Consider the following 24,056-nt stretch of genomic DNA (forward strand, 5'->3'; position numbering starts at 1 on the left):
TTTTTTTGCTTTTGACTAGCATTTCAGCCTTCTTGGGTCCCTGACAGCACTTCAGAGTCAGCAGGAAGAAGCACAGGGAAAAATACATCACTCCTTTTCCCCGGTTGAGATGCTAAGTCAAAAGGAAACTCCCTTGCATGGGGGACAATATAACAGCAGATGCAAATGTTACTCCCTCAGAAAAATCTGTCAGACCTTGCCCCTCCTGTCCTACTCACTAGGAGGTCAGATACCGTCCTCGTGGCAAGGAGGAACCAATCAGAACTTAGCTGGTGAGGCTGTGCTTTATAACCCTGGGTGTGTTTTACGTATAAGTGCACAACAGTGATGTGCAGAGCATAGCAACCACTCTGGGAGGGCCTATAGGTCATAACAACCAGTTGACCAATCAACTGGGGTTTCAGAATTTGGGCACAACAAGCTGTAAAAGGCAATGACATCATGAAATTTGCAGGCAAATGGATGGAACTAGAAAAAAGTCATTCTGAGTAAGGTAACCCAGACCCAGAAAGACAAGCATGGTATGTACTCACCCATAAGTGGACACTAGACAGCATTTCATGACTTGTTTTGGGTGGAAACTCTAGCCTAAGTAGTCTAGTCTCTGAAAGTCACATTAGCCCTCACCACCAAAAAGTAAATGCTCAGTTGATCTTTTTGGGCTTCAGATGTTGTAAACTGCGGAGAACCCTCATCCCCAGTTCAAGTCTGTGACTGCTGCATATTCCGCTGAGGTCTGGTAGTAGAGACTTGCAAGAAGTCGGTTCCCTGAGACCCTCACTTATGAGCTCTCTCACATAGACTTGTCTCTCAAAGTCCATTCGCTGTAGAAAATGTAGTAGTCCTTCACCAGTACCTCATAGATGCATATGACATTCTTGCCCTAAATGTAGATAAACAGAGAAAACTGACCTGTAATGTCATGTTCCAGATATGGGAGCAGAGCCGCTAGAGAATGCTAGAGGAAGACAACAGTGTAGTGAGAGCCGCAGGGCTCAGGATGGACACGCGGCCTTCAGGGTTAGTGATGGCAACATCTGGAGACTTTGGAGCTATGTATTCCCCTTGGGTACCACAGTGTCTGAGCTGCCCTGTGAGAACAGAGACAACTTGGGGAACTGTAATGAGACATTTATAGTTTACAAAAATAAGCTTTATGTATCCTCCTATGTCTGTTTTCAAAACCAAGCTTAAAATAAGGTATACTTAATAAATACTCAAACTCCTCAGTGAACTGCTGACTATGGTATTTAAATGTTCAATAAAAACTTTCCACAATAAAGAGAGACCCCTCCTAACAAGAAACGTGGAGGTCTCTAAAGAAACAGATGGGACACCACACAGAGGACTCCGAATGGACTGTGGTAGCTGGAACTACTGGGAAAAACTACCCCATGCCTTACCTGCCATGAGGAACCTGCACAAACTGTACTCTGTCCTGTCAAAGCATGGTCAGTGTACTCAAGTTCTTCCTCTCCTGGAAAAATTCCTCAGATCTGAGTCTGCCACCCAAAAACCCACTTGACAACTGAAGATTAAATGCTGTTTTTATTTGACAGCAAAGACCTACTGCTTATGCAATGAACCATGTGAGTCTCAAATAACTAAGAAGACCTCTGACATTTTACTTGATACAAAGCCATTTAAATTAGACTTTCTACTCCAATTTGTCATTCTCAGATCTCAGATGATGTTGATATTTCACTACAACTTTAACAACACCCAGCTGTCTGCTCGGTCCATTTCATATGTACACTTTACCTTGTTGACAGGCTTCACACTGAGAAAGGTTTGGAGTTTCTAAATGTTGTGAGAAACAGACAAGTAAGTTATGTAGGTCAAGGGAAAAAATGAATGATTCAGGTTACACAAGTCTAAGAATATACAGATCTAAAATATGGTTTCAAATATATATAGGTCTGAAGTTATGAAAACCCAAGACAACATGTTAAGGTCCAAAGACATGAAAGCTTAAGTCACTTGCTGGTCTGATAAAGTAATTTGAGGTTATGAGAAGTTGTTTCCCAGGTTTCCCTCCTCTCTGTGCTACTGTTTGGGTCTCCCTCACCCATAGAATACACAACCAATCCTCCAGGCCCCTCTAGACTTTCTCTCGTTCCTTCACAGTTTTTGGTTTTGTTTGTTTGTTTGTTTGCTGCTTGTTCCCTCGTGTTCCGTTCCCTCACTAGGAAAGGATGTCATAAGATTTGACACAAACTTTGCCTGCTTCTCCGGCAACTGCTCCAGGACACTCCTGCGTCCCGTCCCTGCCTTTCCATCTGTACACTCCCCACTCTCCAGCTCCCCTCCCCCTTGCTTTCTGCCTCCTCTCTAGTCAATCCCACCGCATGGGACACCACTTCTCCTCCCGTTGCTACATACATAACCCCCTCTCTATCACACTCACAGACCCTTCTGCCTACATTTCCAAACCCCAAGACACCCTACTCTTAGGAATGCCTGGCCAAAATGTAGACTGTCCCCACATTTTGGCCAGGCATTCCTATAAACTTGGCCTGCCTTCTGCCTTTTTCCTCTGCCTTTTAGATAATCTCCTCCATTGCAGTACCCCTCTCTGATAGCCAGTTTTACACTGCCTCACTCCTCTTCTTCCTCAGCTCTAGAGGGTCCTGAGTCTCACATTCCACTCAACTCTCCTGTCCCAAAGTCAACTACCAACCTATAAGAACCTCAGTATAGACCACCCATCTCTACTCCAACTTCCTCCACTCATGGATCCCTACATACCCATATTTGATGCTCTCCCTATATCAAGCCTCCTCTGGATCTCCTACCCTCCTACCTCCTCCCATCTACAAACAACTCCTTAAACTTAAAATGTCATCTTTTCTACCCAAGCCCTCTGCTTCCCAGGTACACATAAACCTTTCCACCCTTCCACTTCCAAAGTACATAACAGTTACTAAGACTGATCTTTGCATTTATTGACTACTTCTCCAAAATGCTACGTATTGCCATCCAAGGCTGACCCTTTTGTCTATGGACTCTTGAAACAAACCCTCTGCCCATCACTAAATCTAACAAATAAACTCTAGGGTCCCCTCTCACAATCTATTGAGCCTTCTCATAGTCTACTCTGAATACTCTCTTCCTCAACACCTAACTTACAAAGAACTACATCATCCCTTCCAATATCTCAGACTTTATCTCTCTGAAGTTGTCTTATCAAAAACTCCTGACTCTCACATTCCTAGCCTGTCCTCCCCTCAATCTCTCTACACTTATCTCTTTGCCACAACAGTCCCCAGATTCTCTACACTCCTCAAAACTCTCAAAAACCGCCTTCCCAATCCATGTCATACACAAGAGGGTCCTCTAGCTACTTATGTCTACGCATTATATACAGATGACACCTCATTCCTGTCCAACCTCTGTTATCATGCTGGCACGACAGTCAGTCAAGCTGACCTTCCATCCCACTTTTACAACTCACCCAACTTCCCTTCGGGCTGCCTTACTACACAACCCAAATAGCAACATACCTAACCCTCTTTCAGCACAGGCTACTCTTCTAACCCCTGCTTTGGATATTCACCCTCACCCTCCGGTTACTGTTCTCTCCTGATCACCCATTCCCACAAATCTCACCTCTCTTCTCACATTCCCACTTTTTCTCTGCACAAATAATTGCCAAATATCCACCAATAAATGACTTCCCTAAGTCACACACACAGCTCTCCCCTCTCTCGGCCAAACCCTCACTTGAGTCAAGGTCATTCAAGAAACTGCATCCTAAATATCACTAACCCCTCCTTCAGTGCCTCCCACTGCTCTCTTTGTGTCACATTCCCTCTCGCCACTGATACTCCAATCGCCAGTTGCCCACCCCCACTAATGACTGATGATCTCCTTAGCCATCCAAGTCCTGATTTGGGAACCAAAGCCAATTCTTTCAACCTTTCCACCCCAGCCCCAAAACATGTTACAGATTGTCCCTCTCTCTGTTTTCCAAGAGTCTCTACAATCATCCATGTTCCCAAAATATTTCCACATAAACACTCTGGGGAAGACTATTCTGATGGAACAAAGGCTCTCAAATTATATTCTCCCAAACATAATTAGACCATACTTTCAGATAGCAGTTGTTTCCCCAATTAGCCTTATATTGCCATTCTAAATCTCCCTGGCTCCTCTAAAGTACTCTCAAAGAGACTCAAGATAATACTCCAGCCCACCAATAGTCTATTGCTTATTCCTAAGGGTGGGATCTCTCCCCCTTTCCCTGGTCTTGGGGTCCTCTCCCCTACTTCCAGGACCATGAAAATAAAAGTTTCAAATGTACATCTAAGATTAAAAAATATTTTGTAAACTCCCTAACTTCACTTTGTCCCTAGTTTGTCTGTACCAACAGATTTCAAATCAGCTACATAATGCTCTAGTAACTCCAGTGCCAGCCCCAGATGTTTCCTTGGAATCTATGTCTTGGTCCAGCCTCACAGACTATACTTCCCTATGGTAAACATGTGTAACAGCCTGCATTTCCCAAACTTGGCCAGCAATCTAGCTTCCTTGTGTCCCCAAACAACAACACTCCGGTGTCAGCAGGAAGCAGCAACCCAATAATAAAACAAAAATGTGGGAATAAAGGGACTCTAGTCAGCCCAAGCATTGCCAGACATGTCTCTGGCAGACCTTACCCTTCTCCCCCACTCTCTCTGCTTTTCTAAAAACCATTAGATTACATTTCTAAAGCTAGTCATCAAGGTCTGTTCTCTTATTTAGCCACTTTCTCCTCTTGAGGAAGACTGCCAAGGTGCAGCTATCAAAGTATTAAAGTCTAGCATTCAAAAGCCCCCTTTGGCTGTCCTAATCAACATGCTCAATTAAAGTTAAACACCTCATCCTAACATAGGCTTTCCTCATTTGCCCTTATAAACCATCATTTCTCTATGGGCCATGTCTGTCTCCTCTCTATCCAGAGACAGTCTTTTGCCCCTTTGGGACAAATATCCCCACCTCCTTTCTCTTGTTCCCTCCCTCTTCTCCCTTGTCCTCTATCCCCTGTCTTTATCTCTTATTCCCTGCCTTTTATCCCTCTGAGTCAAATAAATCTCCCTTGTGCTGAGAACTTGGTCTTTGGCATCATGAGTGGATAACAATCCTTTCAGAGCAAGCCACATAGCTGTTTAGTGTTAGCTTTGGCCGGCTTGGCCATCCATGGGGAGGTATCAAATGTCTATTCAGTGTTCTGCATCTATAGATTCACCTTTGTTCTGCCACATGCTGTCTTTAGTTGAATTTGCCTTCCTGTGAGGAACAAAGTTTGGTGCTGGTTGCAAGACTCCAGCACTTGCTGCCAGGCTGGGTATTTAACAAACAAGAATATTTCCAAAAGATAGATCAATAATGACCACCTTTGGTTGGGTCACAAGAAGCCAGCAAGAGGGGCCGCTTCAGAGAGGGAATTATGATCAACAGAGAGGACTCCTGTGGCAGACGGGCAGTTGACTACATAAAAGCACCTAGCACCGGGAGAAGCCCAACAAGATATATCTCAGATTCTGTTATGTGACACTACTCCTTGGGAGCAATGAGCAACAGGGGCAGGAGTGGCCTGAGAGTGGAGCTCCACACAGGATGGGGAGCCCCCCACCCAATGTGAGACCCTAAGAAGAGGATGAGCTGCAGCTTGACAGCTCATATCACCCAACTTTGCAACATGGTGGCAACTAATACAGCCCCAGTCCTTTATAGCAACCAGGCCAGGCCAGCAGAGCCGCAGACAGCTGCCATCAAAGGCTGACGTAGCAAGGGAGCCCTTAAATTCATTGAACAGACCTTCCCTGGTTGGTCCAACTCTCGCCTCATTTTCAGGTCTACACTCATCTAATCAAGGCCCAACTAATTTCTCCATGAGTTTCTATGCACCCGAGGCTTTGACACCCGTTTTTGCCTTGGAACTTGATGGAAGAAGAAGAGAGGAAAACTTCAGCACTCCCAGACTCAGCAGCATCCAGGTTCCATAAGCAAGACTCACTGGCATGCTCCTCGCACCTGAGGTTTCTGCCTCTGTCTGGGATTCAGACCAGAGAGAGACTGAAGGCAGAAGACTCCTATCTCAGCCACCAGGGACCTGTAACTCCAGCATGCAGGATGTGCTGGAGGCAGGAGACTGCTCCTGATACCTGTGTCAGTTTCCTGCACTCATGAGTCATGCTCTGCAAGGGCCTGCTCTGGGCTTACACCCCGAGGCCCTCTGAGAGCACAGGGCTGCACTACTTGCAGCCTTTTGTTGAGGCATTCATTTCTCTAGCCAGTGAAATGTTTCCAGTTCAAATTGTTGTTCCCTGAAGCCAAATAAAGTACCCTTGGATTCCCCTTAGCATCCTGTGTACTCCATACTGAACTAGGAGCAGTCAAGAAGAACTCACTCACTGCTTCATTATACACCCCAGATGAGGAACTCCTGACAAATCAAAGCAACAGATGATATCACCACGGTGAATGAGTTTGTTTATTGTGATCACTATAGGAGTGGGCTTGGCCACTTACAGGAGCAAGCATTTCTCAAGCGAGTCACTCTAATATGGGTATCACTCATGAAATCTGGGACCCTGGAGCTCTATGAATGACTAGCAGGCAGCTCAATGGGTCAATCTCCTCTCATCTCTCCTCTCGGTATTTCTCACTACTTATATGATCTTGTTGAGAGAGATGTAAGAAAAATGAGACAGAGGCAGGAAGACTCAGTCTCAATAGGACAAGATTGGTTTTTTTGGTAAGTTTTTTTTTTTTGACCAGTAAAGGACCTCAACCTGTCCCCTGAATTAAGGCTGATCTTCCCTAGAGGGCCTGAGGGACAGGTATATACACATACACACATCTGTGGCTGGCTACCAGGATGTTACTGCTATTTTTGTAGTTTGACTAGAAGCCAAACGGGTTGTCTTCAGTACGAGAACATAAGGTTTCCTCAGGTAGAACAGGAAGTTCAGGCTAAGGCTAAGACATTCTCTATGACTAAGTGCTGTGCAGCCTGACTTAATTCCTTATGACATGGAGTAGTTATACAATATATCACAACTCTGGAAAGGTACAAAGGAGAATGGAAATGAGTAATAGTTAGGGGAAGATTTCTTCCTTCTTTGGGAGAGCATTTCAACAGTTAGAAGGAACATGTTGGGGTCCTTTCCTGGTGGGTTAGGCACTGGTAGTTTTTGCCCATGAGTAATTATGTGACTTACTTGGTAGTGGAAGTTATAGTCTTTGCTGGAGAAACTTGATAAGACAGCTGAAAAGGCAATTGATCAAAGACGAAAGTTAGAGCTATCATAAAGATTGAAAGCTAGAGTAAAGGGTATGTCCAATTGAACAGGGTGATGCGGGGATGGGGAATTGGGAGTCTGTGTCCTGCATGTCATAGTTCATGGGTGTTGAAAGAAGACTCAGAGACACTGTTAATGATGAATTTAGTCTTTCAAGGCTTTAGGGGTCTTCAGCCTTTATGGACTGGAGTGCTTTCCCTACAACCAGGGCATTTTTATTTTTCTCCATATTTACCCTTTAGCCAGTTGATTACCATATGCTCAGAGCAACTTGAATGAGGCTTCCAAAAATGCAATGCCAAGTGCAAGGTCTGGATGCATCAGGTGCCACAGTTTTCCCATTTTTCTAAACCAAGTTTTGCAAAGGCTTTTTTATCCTGGGAAACTCCCTAACAAGGTTCACACAGGGTCACAAAAGGTGGATTGTGGCTAGGTGCTAACTCTCAGTGTGGGTTAGGGCTAGTTACTAGCTCTTCGGCACCAGGCCTGCAGGGTTCTACCACACCTGTGGGCTCCTGCTCAGCAGGAGGTGAAGAAGCATTCAAATAACTGCCATCCTGGAGGCACCAGCATCTGCTCTTTGAGGCAAAGAAGACAGGTTGCCAAGACAAAAAAAAAAAAAGGATCATCAACACTGGCCCTATGAAAGAGGAGTGCCCATGGGAAGAGGGAAGACTGCCAGAAAGAATGGGATGGAGAAGTGCCCTGGTTGTACAAAAGAGACAAGGGTGAATGAGCAAGACACGGAAGCAGATACGCCCTTCACTGGGACATCTTAGAAAACCACGTCCCAGTTGCTGGATAGGTGCCTGCTTGAGCCTGGAAAGGTGGCACCAGCACTGATGTCCCAGGAGCTCCGAGGTGGCATGCCAAATCAAGGGTTAATGTGTTCCAGGAGTCACATCTACTGTTTTCCTGGAGGTAGGGAGTGCGTGCGTCCTGTAAAGGTGTCAATAAGAGTTAAGAGATATTGGAGCCTTTTTATGAGTGGGTATGCAGGTGAAGTTAACCTGCCAGTATTCACCTGTCTGGTGGTTGGTGCCCTTGGAGCTGGTACAGAGGCTGGCATGTCTGGAGGGCCCATGTGGGTTGGACTTGACGCTCTTTCCCTAGTAAGACGGGGCCTTGGTAGCAGTTTAAAGTGCAAAGCAGTTTTGGGGTTTTTTGATTTTGTTTTTGTGTTTGGTTTTTTGCTGTGTGACTGGCTTTGCTACATTCAAAGCAAGCTTCCAGGCAGAAATTCTGTAGTCATAGTTTGGAGGAGATACGGATGCTACCAGGAGCTATGTGTGTCACTCTACCAAGGAAAGCTTTTTTATTAAAATCCCATATTCTCAGATCTCTGAAGTGTTTGAGAATCAGGGAAACAAAGTCTTTTGGGTATGTCTAACTTAGACAAATGTTGTCAAGGCTTAGCTTAAGCTAAAGCTAAATCCAAACATATCGAATTAGCTTCATCTTACCAATGTTAGTAGTAGCAAGAATATTAGACATGTGTTCTTAAATTGGTCTTTGTTAGTCCAAATAGACCTTAGATAAGGAAAGACCCTTTGTCAGACTGCTTTGACATCATAAGATAGGAATATCTCAGTCTCTGATGTTCAGCTGTGGTTCTGAGACCTACAGCATAATCACAATCTGTGGAAGACAAAACCAAGTTTTCCCATTACAAGCAATTTACCTCAGTAAAACAGCATTGTTTAAAACCCTGTCTTTCATAAACCTTGTTTTGGGGACAGGACAGGAATTATCATACAGAACCAAAATAACTTGGAGAACTAATATCTCCATGTGGTCATCCAAGATGGCGATGAAGTAGAGCAGTGTAAATTTGGAGTTACCAGCTGGACAAAGACTTGACTCACCCTGGTAAACACACCACATGATAAGTAAAAATTTCCCCAGCAGTGGGTAACTCTGCTGATGCAATAAGCCAATGAAGCCCGTTAAAGTCCAGGTTTTAATCTGAGCAAAGCATTCTCCTGGTGGTCCCAGGAGAAGAGGGGAAACCATGAGACTGATCCAGAGGAGGGAGCATTAAATGCCCTCTGGGGGAGGAGCTGACCCTTTGCAGACTTTCAGAGGGGCAGGGTCTGAAATGGGAGGAGTGGGAGCTGAGGTGGAGATTCCACCTAGACAAGTGCTCCCTGAATTTTTATGGATATAGGACCACCTACTGGAGCATGGATAGCCTCTCAGAAGCTGCATTATTGATGAACAAGGACTCTTCCTCCCCTAAAAGCCTACAATTGTTTGTAGCTGTTCAGTTAAGATGGGACTTCATGAGCTCCTTCCCAACCCATGAGTATTAGTATTGACCAGATATGACAGCACCTTTGCACACACAAACTCAGAATTAAGACTGCATGCACAGGACCTGTGCAAGATCAATCCAGCCAAATTCCAACATGGACTTTGGAGGAGACTGTGAAATTATACCTCTATCTGAGGAACTATTGGTAACTGATAGATTCTCCAGGAAGGCTTTCCATACCCTTAATGGTGCCACATATGAGTTCTGTCTTGTGGAGCAGACTTTAAATCCACCCAGAAAGTGATTGATTACTCCCAGGGTGTTCCTGCCAGAATTGCAAAATTGGGTCTATTTTACCAGGCCAGACCTTATTGCAGCTCAAAGGGTGTTCAATTAGGTAAGACTGCAGAAAACATTTCTTCCCTGATAACATGCATTGACTCTTCAAGCACTGTGAAAGCTAGCCAGCAGGGATGAAGTTTCCAGATTGATACCAGTTTGAATTGTCTGAGTCCTATGGCTCTAGTGTGTGGTATCCTCAGAATGATCTGGAGGCTAATAAAGAACAATGACAGTAGCCTGTAATGTACTGGGGGACTTTAGGAACCAATGACCAGCAACTCAAAAAGAGGTAACCAAAACCTGGCATTGCACTTGCTATTTGATAGCAAATTGTGTCTGGGGCAAGTATTGTGTGTATTTTTTTTCTCCTCTAAGAATGCTGGGTTCATTCTTTTTTTTTTTTCTTCCATTCTAAAATAAGTTCCCTACTGAAAAGTTTCCAGACCCAGATAAGCCTCTCTGCTGATACAGAAATCCAAATTAGAACAAATCAAACTGAATTAGTAAAAGCACACGTTGATGGATACAATGCTCCTAGATGGCCTTCCAGCCCCCCCCCCCCAGAGGAGACGGGAAAGGGAGACCGGAAAAACTATGAGTCTATTCTCTGGGGTGCAGTTTAAATACCCTGTGGTAGTGGTCTTGAGTATCTCTGGGGAGGGACCATCATTTGGTGGGCTTTCTGAGATGCAGTAGGGTTTGGAGGGAGATAGGGGAGGGGGCTTGGGTAGAACTTCCACCGTAACATCCCAGACTCTCTGGGTGTGTGGATGCCAGGGGCAGGGAAGAAGCTTTTACCATAACATTACAGACTCTTTGGGTATACAGACGCCAGGGGCTGGGGTGAAGGATTCCACCTGAACACCTACCCTAAGCTTATCTTTTTCAGGTTCTTTGCTAAGAGGGAGACATTGTGACTCAACTTTTACCCTCTGAGTTACTTTGCCACCCTTATTCTCTATCTGGAGTTTTTTTTTTTCACTTCTATCCCAAGTCCAGTTCCAAACAGTGTTCTGCTCTGATGCTTTCAATTTAAGCTCCTTGGGATATAGACACCTTGTTGAATGATCAGGACACAAGATGTGATACTTTATGATTTGCACATTCTAGATGGTCCTGAATATCCTTAGAGGTGAATAAAATTAGCAGTTGGAAATACTGGTAAAGGCTGGTGCCACTAGTCTCATCATGTTTACATTGCTCTCATCGAGGCCTGGTAGCTCTCCCCAAGGCCCATATGCCCACCCCTTTGTCATTAGGATGTAAACATAGCTGCCTCCATTTCTTTCTGACTCATCCTTTTCCACATATGGATCATGGGGCCTTATACTTACCTTGCTCAGGAGAGATTATGTCCTCTTTGAATGCATGTGTTTTTAGTTCAAACAGCAGAGTTCCGTTTTCTGGAATGAATTTGAGATTATATGACCTTCACGATGCTCGGATAGGGTTTCAGGGCTCTGTGACTCTATCAGCCTCCTCTGTGGCACTGGATGTGTCACACCTGGATGACTGCACACTCTGGACAAGATGAGTTCATTCCTGCTGCATATACCCTTGCACACTAGAGGCTTTCCCTTCACTCAGGTTCATGGGACAACCTGGGACAATCTGAAAGCTGACTTCCTAGGATTGCTTCCCAATGAATTTTTATTTATGTATACAAGAGTAAGCTTAAGTGGACTTATGTGCATCATATGAATTTAAGAGCCTGTGGAGGCCTAGAGGAAGATATTGGATTTTCTAGGACTGAAATTACGTGTGGTTGTGAGCGTAATGTAGATGCTAAAATGGAACCCAGGTCTTCTGCAAGAACAACAAGGGCACTTAGCTGATGGGCTATCTCTCCTGCATCAACCTGTGATTCTGTCCCATTGCTGAACGTGTGTACATGCATGTCTGGGTGCATCCGTGCTCACACAGACCTTCTTGCTTTCCTTCTGTGTCTGATCCATCATTGCTCTGTAATAGGCAGGGGCTACTGCACACCTTGCTGAGAAAGGGACGCATCTTCTTTAAGCACATATTTTGGTAGTCACACAGCATGCTCCCACTTTTCTCTTCTTACAAGATGAACTTAAAGTTCAGTGACCTGCCTTGGGATTGAGGTGGATTCCTCAGACTGGAGTACAAGACTCTCTGGCTCCAGTGGCCTCTTCTGTGTCGATGAGCATGCCACCCAGCTGGAAGGCTATGCAGTGTGTTCAGGAGGGGTCCTTTTCTGCACTACTCACCCTCAGGGGTTCCTGACATGAGAGACTGCATCCCTCACTTTTAGTCACTACTTTACCATGGAAAATGAACAAGGCAGTTCCTTGGGGCAGCAGCCCTGCCCTATCACCCTCTGGGCTACCAATGTTCCTTAGTAACTTCAGTTATGACATTTTATCATCTCCACTGTAGAGCTGGCCACTTTAGGTGCCAAAGTAGCCAGAGCTTTTCTGTTGTGCCTAGACCCACAGCCACTTATATTAGCCAGAGGGCTAATATTAATTATAATTATTTAACTGATGGCTCAGACTTATTACTAACTAGCTCTTACATTTGAATTAACCCATTTCTATTAATCTATGTATTGCCATGTGGCTGTTCCATTACCTTCTTTTAAACATGTCTTGCTTCCTCGGGAACTGGCTGGTGTCTCCCTGACTCTGACCTTCTTCACCTGCCCTCAATTTGATGGCACTGTCTAACCTTATGTTGCCTCGTCATTGACCAAAACTGTTTTATTTCCAACCAATGAGAGCAATACATATTCACAAAGTACAAGGGACATCCCTGTGCTGAGCAGTATAAAAGGCACAGAGTGAGGCCCTAGAACAAGCCCCACAGACTGCCAGGTTTCCTGTTGGGTACCTGTGGCTACAGACCCAAAGTTCCCGACCTTCAGCCTTGGCCTCATGGCTGTCATGCAGACCAGGTATTATGGGCCTTAGAGGATATCTTAGTCAGTGTTTCATTGCTGTGGAAAGACACCATGTCCATGACCACTCTTAGAAATGAAAGCATTTGATTGAAACTTACAATTTCAGAGGAGTAATGTATTGCTTTTATGGTGAGGAGCATGGCAGCATGCAGGCAGACATGGTGGGAAAGTAGCTGAGAGTTCCACGCTCATATCCTCGGGCACCAGGAAGAGACAGGGACTCTGGGCTTGGCATGGGGATCGAAGCCTCAAAGAACAAGGTCAAACCTCCTAATCCTTTCAAATAGCACCACTCCCTGAAGACCAAGTATTCTGAATCTATGAGGCCATTGTGCACAACCTCATAGATTCAACCAAAAGAGGATGAATGAGATGTGAGGCTATGATGGGCAGATGGGCATGTAGGAGCCTCATAGAGATTGAGGGGCTAAGGTTGTTGGTTAGAGGTCCCAATTCTCTTCCTCTTCCCCTCCTCCTCTCCAGAAGACCTTCATTTAACAGTCAGACCTTGAAAACCCCCTTCCTAAGAGAATGTCAAACACAACACCGGGTGTTTGGGAAGGTGGTCTGGGTAGTGAAGAGGGGAGAGATGGGAGTCTACAACACTTTGGTGTTCCCTGGGAGTGCAGCTGCTTTTCAAGAGAGCTCACATCCCATGCTGGCCTGCAGGTATTGGGTGATTTGGTCATAGAGTGGGTGTCTGAGGAATGTTTCAGGTCTCCAGACTTAGATGGCCAAAGCAGAGTTTTGGATCATAGAATAGAGGATAAGGAGTTCCTCAGGATACACTTGAACCAAAATAGAGCAATGCCTTTTCCAGGTGTCAAGACCATGGTGGTTCCTGAAGAAGCTAGAGTTTGTATCTGTTACTCTCACAACCATGAAGACTCTGTAGGTATGGAGTTGGTAGCCTGTAAACCAATTCTCACTGGAGTGTCAGCTGAGACACCATCATTATTTTTGGTTTCCCCTCCTCAAAGGACCACTGGAAACTTAATGTAATACTCAGACTACTTGATGGTCCCTACAGATTTGAGGACAACTGTACCATCAGAAGAACCTATTTATTTGGGATGCCACAGAGCACTGTCTGTCCTCTACTCATAGGAATCAGCCTTAGTTGGCCATTCACCCTGCATATTAACATACTGTGATATTTCCCCAATCACCCTAACTGAGACTTGTCCTGAATGAACCAGATATGAATAGATATGAGACTGACCCCTGGACATCTCCAGGGAGCCAGCTGTGGAAACATGAACAGGGCAAGTGTAAGCAGGGTGTGGCCTTAGGCAACAGCAGCAGAACAAGCTACCTAAGATGTCTGAAGGTGGGAGTAAGTGAAGATGGCAGCTAGCAGAACAAACCACCTGGGACATCTGGGGAATGTATTGGTGGGCTCAGGACCACAGCTTGCAGTACAAGCCACCTGAGATGTTTGGGGTGTGTTCAGGTAGACGGTAATGGAAAGGATGCTACAGGGACTACTCTTAAACAACACAGTGATGGCTAGCCACAAAGCCATGACTGAGTTAAGGTGGCACTTGAAAGCTTGATGTGTGTTTATCTCTCCCCTGTCTCTTAGCACTTTTACCTTGGCCGCTAGTGTGCTGCTTCAACCTCACCTTTAATGTTCCCAGGACTCTGTCCATTCAAAACAGCCTTTCCACACCTGACCCACTACGTCCTCATAAGAGGAACACCTTTGTTCAGGTACCTTCCAAACGACCTTCTACAGTTCCCATATCACCCCACAAGATCTCAGTATTTCCCCGTGTATGTTTGGCTCTCGGGTGAGTCCCAATGCATGCTGCCTTTCTCCCTCTGCTATCTCGTTGCTCTGTCCTCTCTTTAGTCACACATACTGTGGCCTGGGTAAGGGCTTTGGCACTGCCCTGCATGCCGGGGCTGCCACTTTCCCTTGTAAATCAGGGGGCTCAGAACACCTTTCCTGCCACAGATGCCTACATGTGTTCTTATCGGGATCTGTAGCACCTTCTAAGTCAACCTTCATGGTCACTGTTGAGCTGCCATGGGGGGCCTTGAGGCACAGATGGTGGGATGTGGCATTGGGTATTACTACAATCTCTACAGGAGAAATTCTGGGTCACTTTATAACAGTCAAGGCTTATTCTCATGCTGGTTTGCATGAAAATGGCCCCTGTAGGTTTATGTATCTGGTTGGTTGTCCTAGTTGGTGACACTGTTTGGGAAGGATTAGGAGGCGTGCCTTATTTGAAGAGGTGTCCCAGGGACAGGTGCTGGAGTTTCAAAAGACTCTCAAGAGCCATTCCCAGTGTGCTCTCTGCTTCTTGATTATGGATTTAGGTGTGAGCTCTGAGCTCTTACTGCCACCATGCATTTGCTTCCCCGTCATGGACTCTAAACCTCTAAAGTGGTAAGCCTAATTAAACACAGCTTTATATGTTGTCTTAGTCACTGTGTTTTGTCACAGAAACAGAAAAGTAAACGAGAAAATTCTTGAGACATGAAAGACAGAGCTCAGGCAGAATATAATTATACGAACATGGCCAGTTGACTCACTTCTGAGGCTTGCCTAGACAGGGTCATCCCACCACCTTTTTGAGCAGTTGAAAGGATAATCCCAGCACTACTCTCATACTCTTAGGCCATACACAATTGTTAACCAAGAATCAGAGGCATTGTACCCTGGAGCATCTCTTATTGGTCATATCCTGTTGATTTCAAGAACCAAGCTACATATCCAATGTCCATCAGATGTACCTCACCTCTACCATGTGAGAATCAATGGCCTTATGGTCAGACTTGTGAGCTGCTTTTTACATTGGGGCCTCTATTCAAGTGGAGCTCTGCCTCGCATTTCCTAAGTTCACTCTGTGGATGGCCACAAAAGAACACCTCCCTTATAACACACCGTGATCTAGGAAAGTACTCCTGCCAGTTGCCACAGCCACTGAACCTATAACACTGGCTTCCCTGAGATAGCTCACCCATTTATATGAACCTGTTTCTGCAGTAAGGTTAGGCTAAAAACCTTCCATGTAAAAACTATCTGCCTGACTCTCTTCCCTCGGTCAAAATCTTAATGTATTCCATCCCGACCACTGTCTAATCCCACCGTTTATGCTCTGTTGATTGAGCAAAGCTAGCCAGGCTTCACAGTGGGTCAAGTGTGCAGGGTTACCATAGATACCAGAAATTCTTCTCACCCATAGTCTAAACGACTGAAGGAATTCTAATCTAGCCGGACCCCAACGGGACAATACAAAGAAGATGCCAGTTTACTTGGAGAAGGGGATAGGAGGACAAATCCTCAGAGAATTACCCTTTTGGGTGGTTCTCTCACATCATGGGTTCTTAGCAACGATGATTCCAACACACTCATGCCCTGTAAAAGACAGTGAAAACTGATCTGGCCTGTTGTAAAACACTGTCCTCCAAGCATAACAAGTTATTCAGCAGCAGTGATAACTCAAAAACCATAAAGATCAGGCCTAGACACATTCCCTCAAATAAAGTTGGGGTAGATCCTTGCACTCTTACCTGAGATTCCATTTACTCCTTCCTTACCTTCCCTACCAGATGTTTGTAACCCTGTAGGAACTACACATGGTCTCATTTTAAAACAGATGGAAGGTTAACTGCAGGAAAGTTCCAGCTATCCAGCTGTGAAGAAATTGTTGGTGCTAGGATGGGGCTTTTCAGAGGTGTGACTGATGACAGGTCACCCATTCCCCTGTAAACCACACCTTGATCATTACACAATCACATCACATCACTTTTTGGATCAGACTTGGTTTTCACTGGAACTGTACTTTGTTCCCCAGATGCCATAGATGAGACCTTTGACCCTGTGTACCATGGCATGTCACTTATGTATGGACCCATGCATGCTGATGACCAAGATCATGTCTGTATGCTTGCTCTCAATGAAGTAACACAAAGCCAGGAGTCATTTGACCAGACTTGCCATATAGAGCAGGTAGTATCTGCCACCTTTACTGAAAGATGAGTCGTTGGGGAGTCTGACTGTCTTCCCTTGGCTCCTGGCCCTCTGTATATAGGATGACAAGATAAGTGAAGTGATGCAAGTTCCCAGTTCCTGTGAAGACAGTAATACTTCTCCATGCACTAAGTTTCTTTGGACAGCTCACAGTAATCTATTTACAAACAGAGAAAGAGGTGTCTCAGAGCAGTGTTTGCATGATCATTATCTTACAGGGAATGGTGAATGGAAAGGAATTAGAAATAAGCAAAATTTCAATCTCATTACCATCACATCCAGGGTTGATGATGTCTGTACTTTTCAGCCCTAGGTATTTCACAGTGTCTTCAAAATCCAATAACATTGTTTGCTTTGGAGACATGTTTCGACCTGAAGGCCACATGGGTATGGAACAAGAGGATTAAAAACATTCTTACTGTAGACAGTTCACCCAAAGATTTTTATGTGACCTGAGATTTCAAGCCTTAGAAAGAGCATCCCCAGCTGAATTTTCCTGAGATGGAGGAGGGCCAGGTGGGTCGTTCAATGGAATCATGATTACATCATATTTGGGATAAGTGTTACCTGAGCACATGGGTCTCCCATGAGACCGGAGCCCCCAATACACTCATAAAGGTTACTCATGAGGCTCACATGGTCATCCAAGGAGTGCAGAAGTCATGTGTAGATAATCTCCGCCCTTCCACCCTCCACTCCCATACAAAGCACATCCTTGCCCCAGACCCACTCTGATTGTTCCTTCTTCATTATTTCCTAGAGGAAACTGTAAAGTTTCACAGTAGCTGGAGGTGGAGAAGGAAAGAACTCAACAGTGACTGGACAACTTTGTCATGATTATGTTGCAATCACCTACCATCAGGGCCCTGTCTCCCAACTTTGCCCTCAGTAGACCATCAACATTTTAAACACATGTTGAAACAGGACCATCTTTTGGAGGCACTTCTCTGGGTCTCAGGGAAATATTTTAATTCAGAGAGTAACCCAGGAATATCTAGAGCTTCTGGACAGCACCATGACTCCTGGAACCCTTGGTTAAAATGAGAGGGTGGAGTCAGTGGAAAACATAACTCATTTCTATCTAGAGTCTCCATGCCTAAGCTGAGAGGGCTCCTAGAACATTTTTGGAAACTCATGAGTGCACAGACTACAGGATGAAGACTGTGGGTAGTCAGTATGACCTAGAGAGAGAGAGGCAAGCACGGTGCAATCCAATGTTCAGAAGGATCATGAGAGAAGAGCAGTTGGAGAATGCAAGCAGAGACAAGAAATGTGCTACCACATTGGGGCTGTCAGTGCATGTGATGGTGGACGACACATGACAGGTTTCCACCTAGCACTGGTGAATTTGTACAGATGTACTCCCCAAGTCTGACCCAATGTCCAGAACTCCTCTATGAGAACAGAGACAACATGAGACACTTGATTAGGACACCTGCTTTCCCCAGGATGTGAGTGAAAAATTATCACAGCAAATACACAGATGTCCTTGTTTTGTCCTGCACCCTAGGAGTGTGTGCGTGTGCATATGTGTGTGTGTGTGTTTCTGCCTATGTGTGCATGTGTAGGGTAGATGAATGGCTGTGTCTGTTTGTAACCATGGTGAATAGAGCAAGATGTTCATCTTCTTCTACAACTCTCCATATTGCTGCCTTGTGACACAGTATTTCATTGGACTAGAATTTTGTCATTATGGCTAGTTTTTCTGGGCAGCCAGTTCTGAGGACCCACTGTCTCTTCAACAATAATGGGGTTACTGGCACACTCAGTCATGTCCAGAAACTTGTGTGAGTTTTTGTGACAGGAATTCGGGTCTTCATCTTACAAAGCAAGAACTTTTAACCATTCAGTTTTCCTAAGCTTTGTTGAAGCTTCTCATTAAGTTCCTAATTGTTTGAAGGAAGCAGAAAGAACAATGAAATATTTTTCTCTACTTAACACTGGCAAAGCCTGTACATGAAACTTCATCTGCTTGTCTATCATTTCTCTTAGCTAGCATAGAAACTGTGGACTTTAGTGCCTCAGACCTGTCTACATCAGTTGTTGAGTAAGACTGTCCTCCACGGACTGAATATCAGGCCAGCCAGGCCTTGATACCATGACAACAGCATATTATCTTCAAATGTTTCTCAATGTTCTCAGTGGGAAATGATTCTAACCAGATCCCCTCTTAGAACAGGACCAGGAGAAATGCCAAGAAAGGAAGGGAGGATCTGGGGCTCAGTGGGTGAGAAATGGTTGTGAGTCCTGTGTTTCAGGAGCGATATGGAGAAAAATTAACAGAGACACAACTTACAAACACCTTTCTCAAAGACCCCAGGCATCTCAGGAAAGAAAGACCACAAGGTAGAGACTAGAGCATGAGAGCGGGAGATAGCCACCCATCCTAAACCTACTAACCACAAAAGCCATACCCAGTTCTCACAACCGTAGGCAGTCTGAGACGCACCCATGAACATTGTCGCCGTGTGGGTTGGATTATTGCCTCTGCTCTCATGAAAGGCAATAGCAAAGTCCTTTCCACCTAGGAACACAATGTGGATCTGGAACTGTGGCCCTGAGGTAGAAAATGAACCATATGATTTTAACATCTCTTACTGAAGACCCCAGAAAAAAAAGGCATGAACCCCATAACTCACAAATGTTGAAGACACCTGGTTTTTCTTCGTCCATATATTTCTTAAAGTCAACACACCCGATGGGTTTTCTGTAACACAGGATAAAAGCATGGCTTTCTTCCTGACACCAGCCCGGTACTTTCCAGTTGTCATCTTTGAGCTTTACGGTAAGTTGTCTGCAGGCCTTCCCTCCAATACATACAGCCACTAGCCAAGCATTGGAATTTGCCTTTTCATGTATTATTTATGATTTATTAAAGTTTTCCTGAGGATTCAGAAAGCAAATTCAGCCATAGCTATAGAGGTCAGGTAGTAGTGGTGGCACACACCTTTAATCTCAGGACTCAGGATTAAGAGTAGACCCATCACTATGAATTCTAGGCCACCATGGCCTACACAAAAGTGAAGCAAGACAGAGTTCATATGCATTTGATCCCAGCACCTCAGATCACATGCCTTTAATCCAAGCATTAGGGAGGTACATAAGACAGGAGCAAGGTCTCAGAGCTGGCATTCATTCTCCAGCCACATTGAGGATAGAAAGACATTGAAGTCTCAGGATTCTCCAGCCATGCTGAGGAGATGTTACAGTCTGAGGTTTGGTGGAGACAGGATGGCCTTTCAGTTTGAGGTAGAATAAGAGCTAGTGACCAGCTGCTTTGCTTTTCTGGTCTTCATCTTGATGCTTGAACCCCAATATTAGTCTCAGCGTCTTCTACTTTTTGTATTACATTTCACAAAACACTTCCTTGAGTACTCTTCATCATGGTAGGTGGGAAGACAAAAGAGAGATCGTGCATATCTAAAGAACTGCCCAGGTTTGGACAGGCTTGCTGCCAACCCAGGACATTTCCCCCCAGAGACCAGGTCCTGCCCTGATTCTGCTAATGTATCTACAATGGTGTCCCCCAAAAGACAGAGCTCTGACCTGCTCTCCTCACTCCTGGGTCCTCACTGCACATGGAACTCACTGAAATCTTGAGAGGCTCCAGGGATCATAGCAGCACTAGAATGGAGAGCCTTGGTCTACCAGGGAGTGTATTGGAGAATAGCATGTGATGAACTGGGCCTTCTTTTTTATCCAGTATTGAGTTAACATCTCTCCTGTGCTTACAGAAGTCACCTGATACACTACCCAGACAATACACGAAGATTCCATATTGATATGAAGTGCCTAGCTGAGGTCAAGAGCATGCTCGTGGTTAAGGTGGGAAGCAAATGGAGCCAAGAGCAGAGAGGGCTGCCTGAGGAAGGGTACTCACGAAATGTTCATCCTAAACTCCAACTTGCCAATAATGTTCTTGACGAACTTGAAGGGAGGCAGTGGGCTGACCTTTTTCTTTGCAGAAATAGGCATGTTTGCTGCCCAGCGAGTTATGTACCATTTTCCTAAAAGCTAGAGAGGGAAATCACCCTTGAGTAGGAGAGCATGTAAAGGGGAAGCCAAGCAAAGGGATTCCAGGGAGAAGGTGAGATGGGAGGAGATGAAGAAGGGACATTGGGTAGGGTCCCTATACCATCTGGAGGGACACGGTATGTTAAAGGATCAAGAAGAGTCCTGGTCATGGCAGGCTTTCTCTGTCATGAGAAGTCAGATCCAGGCAGGCTAGGACAGGAATTTGGGTGGGAGATATCATTTCTGGGACAGGTTTATTCCTGGATTCCTGAAAATGCCCCACATAAACAGCAAAGAAAAGTCACCAAGAGGACCAGCTAAGACCATGATCAGGGGCTGGCCACCTTCCTTTATTCTAAGAATAAGAGGGAAAGGACTTGGGATTACTATAAGGAAGCTGTGGGGCCAGAAAGAGCTGGAGTTGTCTCTGTAGGAAGGCAGGAGCCTTGAAACCAGCTTGATTCATGAGTATGCTGGCCTCCAGATCAGCTGAATTTCCAGGATGAGACCTTGAAATATCAGGGAAGCAGCATCAGGCATCTTTATCCATTGGAGTCAGGGTCTCTCATCTCAAAACATATCGTCAATTTAAACATCATAACATCTTAGAATGTCCATCCCTCCAGACCTCCCCATAACTGACAGTGCTAAGCCTTCTTTCACACAGCAGCCCTGCTTTGTGTATATTGTACTGCATGATGCTTTCATTAAGGAACAGAAACTCTGAACAGACTCATGTCCGTGGACCTAAAAGAAGGTTTTAAGGAAACCACAGACTGACAGAGGGAGTAGAGATTCTCCGGGTCATACTGAGGAGACAAATACCTCCATAAACCAGTCCTTGTGCTCTGGGTACCCCAGATATCAGCTACTAACAAAAGACATGCTGGAGAACTGACACTGAGTCATAATACAAGGTGTGTCACTAATGTTCACTGGTAGCTCTCAGAAGCCCAGAGACACTCACTCAATCCATGGAAACCCAGTTTACATACTCAGTCATCCTACTATCTCTCACCTTGTCAGCAGTGGCCCCATATTTACTATTCCTGTAGGACAATTTCTCCACAGAGGGCAGGATCTGAACCACAGTCAGTAGGAGCAGGTGCATGGTCACCATGGTGTCTCTCTGCCCCCGGCTTGCCTGAAGCAGGTACATCCTGGTCTAGATGACACCGCACATGCAGAAGCCCATATTCATGCTGTTTTGTTTGGACTTCATGAACACATGGTGCTAATTTCTGTTATTACCTACCTGTCTATGATTTCACTCATTCTCAGGAAGTCTTGTCATGAGAGAGAATGTTATCAGAGTGGGAAGTGACACCTGAGAGGCCAGAGCCTGGAGAATATTGAGGGTTCCAGACTTCCCAGGCTCCCTGTGCATGGCCATGTTCCCAACAAAAAAAAAAAACACAAAAAAACAAAAACAAAAACGTCACATCTTCTCTTCCCTCTGAGAACCTCCAGTTCCAGGAGCAGCAATCAACCTGTCTTCCAAGCAGAACTGGACACAGGAGTGTGTTCTGCAGCCACAGGCCCCTATGGTATCACCCTGCAACACCCTGACCCCTATGTCCTGTTTTTCCCTTCTGCTTTCCATCCTCCTGAGGGTTCTGCACACCTCCCTGACTCTCCATTATTTTGGTGGTTGCAATGAAAACGACCCCAATAGACTCATATGTTTGATTTCTTGTTCCTAGTTGGTAAAATTTTTGGGAATGAATTAGAGGCATGGCCTTGTTGGAGGTGCTGTGTCCCTGGGGCAAGAATTGAAATTTCAAAAGATTCTCAAGCCGAACAGCCTCCATAACAATAGAGAGAAACCCTGTCTCGTAAATACAAAAAACAAAAAAGATTCTCAAGAGCCATTCCCAATTTGCCCTGTTACTTCCTGCTTATGGATCAGATGTGAACTCTGAGCTGTTCCTTCCACCCTGCCCTTGACCCAATGATACCAGGTTTTTTCTTTTAGGCTACCAACCAACTCTAAAATCGTGAAACAGAGACTTATTACTAGTTTTGAATGCTTGCCCTAGCTTAGACCTCTGGCTAACTCTTTAAATGTAAATTAACCTGTTACTATTTATCTACCTTTTAACGTGGGCCTTTTTATCTTCCTTTCACTACTACTTGTGTCTGCTGGCTGGTGGTTGCCTGGCCATCCCAGGCATCTCCCTAATTCTCTCATCTCTTTTCCTTCTCTCATTCTTCCTCTTGAGTCTAGATGTCTTCCTCCTATTTACCCTCTCTCCCTGCCAGCCCTGCATATCCTTTCTCTGCCTAGCTCTTTATTAGGTGGATCAGATGCCCTAAGCAGGCAAGGTGAAACTAAAGCAACACATCTTTACATAATTAAGCATGCAGCACAAACAGTGGTAACACAACTTTACACGGTTAACAGAGGCAGCTAAAGCAAATGCAACACACCTTTACGCAGTTAAAGTAATAGTCTGCAGCATAAACAAGCATAGCACATCTTTACATAGTTCTGTATTCCACAACACCCAGTCATGGACTCTGACCCTCTGAAACTATAAGTCCAATGAAACACAATCCTTAAGAAGTAGCCATGGTCACTGTGTTTTGACACAGCAACAGAAAAGGAAAAGAGACAATTATTAAGACATGAAAGGCAGCTCTCGGGTGAAATAAAATTATACGGACGCGGCCAGTTGACCCAGCATTAAGGCTTGCCTGGAGAAGAATAATCCTACTGTCTTTCTGAGCAGCTAGACCTCAGCCCTATTGCAGGACAATTGTTTTCACTGCCACCCCACTGTATCAATAAAGCCACCTTGAATTTAGGATGAACTCAGTGATTAGCTGACCAGGATTAGCCATAGACTGTTGGAAGACTGAGGAGCCAGAAAGAGGGGGACAGGAAGAGAGAAGGGGGAAGTGAGAATGAGGGATAGGTCGGCCTTTATGTGTTACCTGACCTTTTCCCCTTGTAGCTTTTGTTATTCTTTCCTTGTTCTGTATGCTTAGTGTTCTCACTATTATGTAAGGGGTGACTTCATTTTGTGGTTCCATTTATTTGCTATTCTGTAAACTTCTTGTACTTTTATAGGCATATCTTTTTATTACAGATTTTATTTAAATTAGAAAGAATCTTATTTTACATATCAATCCCAGTTCCCTCTCCCTCCCATCCTTCCATGCTCCCCACCGACCCTCCAACCCATCCCCCATCCACTCTCCAGGGAGGGTGAGGCCTTCCATGAGGGATCATCAAAATCTGTCAAG

The 24,056-nt window shown here is 44.9% G+C and overlaps 1 protein-coding gene across 1 annotated transcript; it reads right to left on the reverse strand.

Annotated features, from left to right (window-relative positions):
* Window positions 1–793: 793 nt before the first annotated feature.
* Window positions 794–21,966, reverse strand: LOC121140147. The gene is made up of 8 exons (XM_040744854.1): window positions 21,826–21,966; window positions 20,674–20,807; window positions 19,433–19,500; window positions 19,243–19,350; window positions 17,064–17,165; window positions 14,777–14,896; window positions 7,206–7,252; window positions 794–883 (listed from the first exon to the last, which is right to left on the reverse strand). Exons 1-8 carry the CDS (start codon window positions 21,964–21,966, stop codon window positions 794–796), a joined length of 810 nt encoding a protein of 269 aa, XP_040600788.1.
* Between the last annotated feature and the right edge of the window lie 2,090 nt (window positions 21,967–24,056).

This window comes from Mesocricetus auratus, unplaced genomic scaffold (genome assembly GCF_017639785.1).
Source record: "Mesocricetus auratus isolate SY011 unplaced genomic scaffold, BCM_Maur_2.0 Super-Scaffold_100004, whole genome shotgun sequence".
NCBI lineage: Eukaryota > Metazoa > Chordata > Mammalia > Rodentia > Cricetidae > Mesocricetus > Mesocricetus auratus.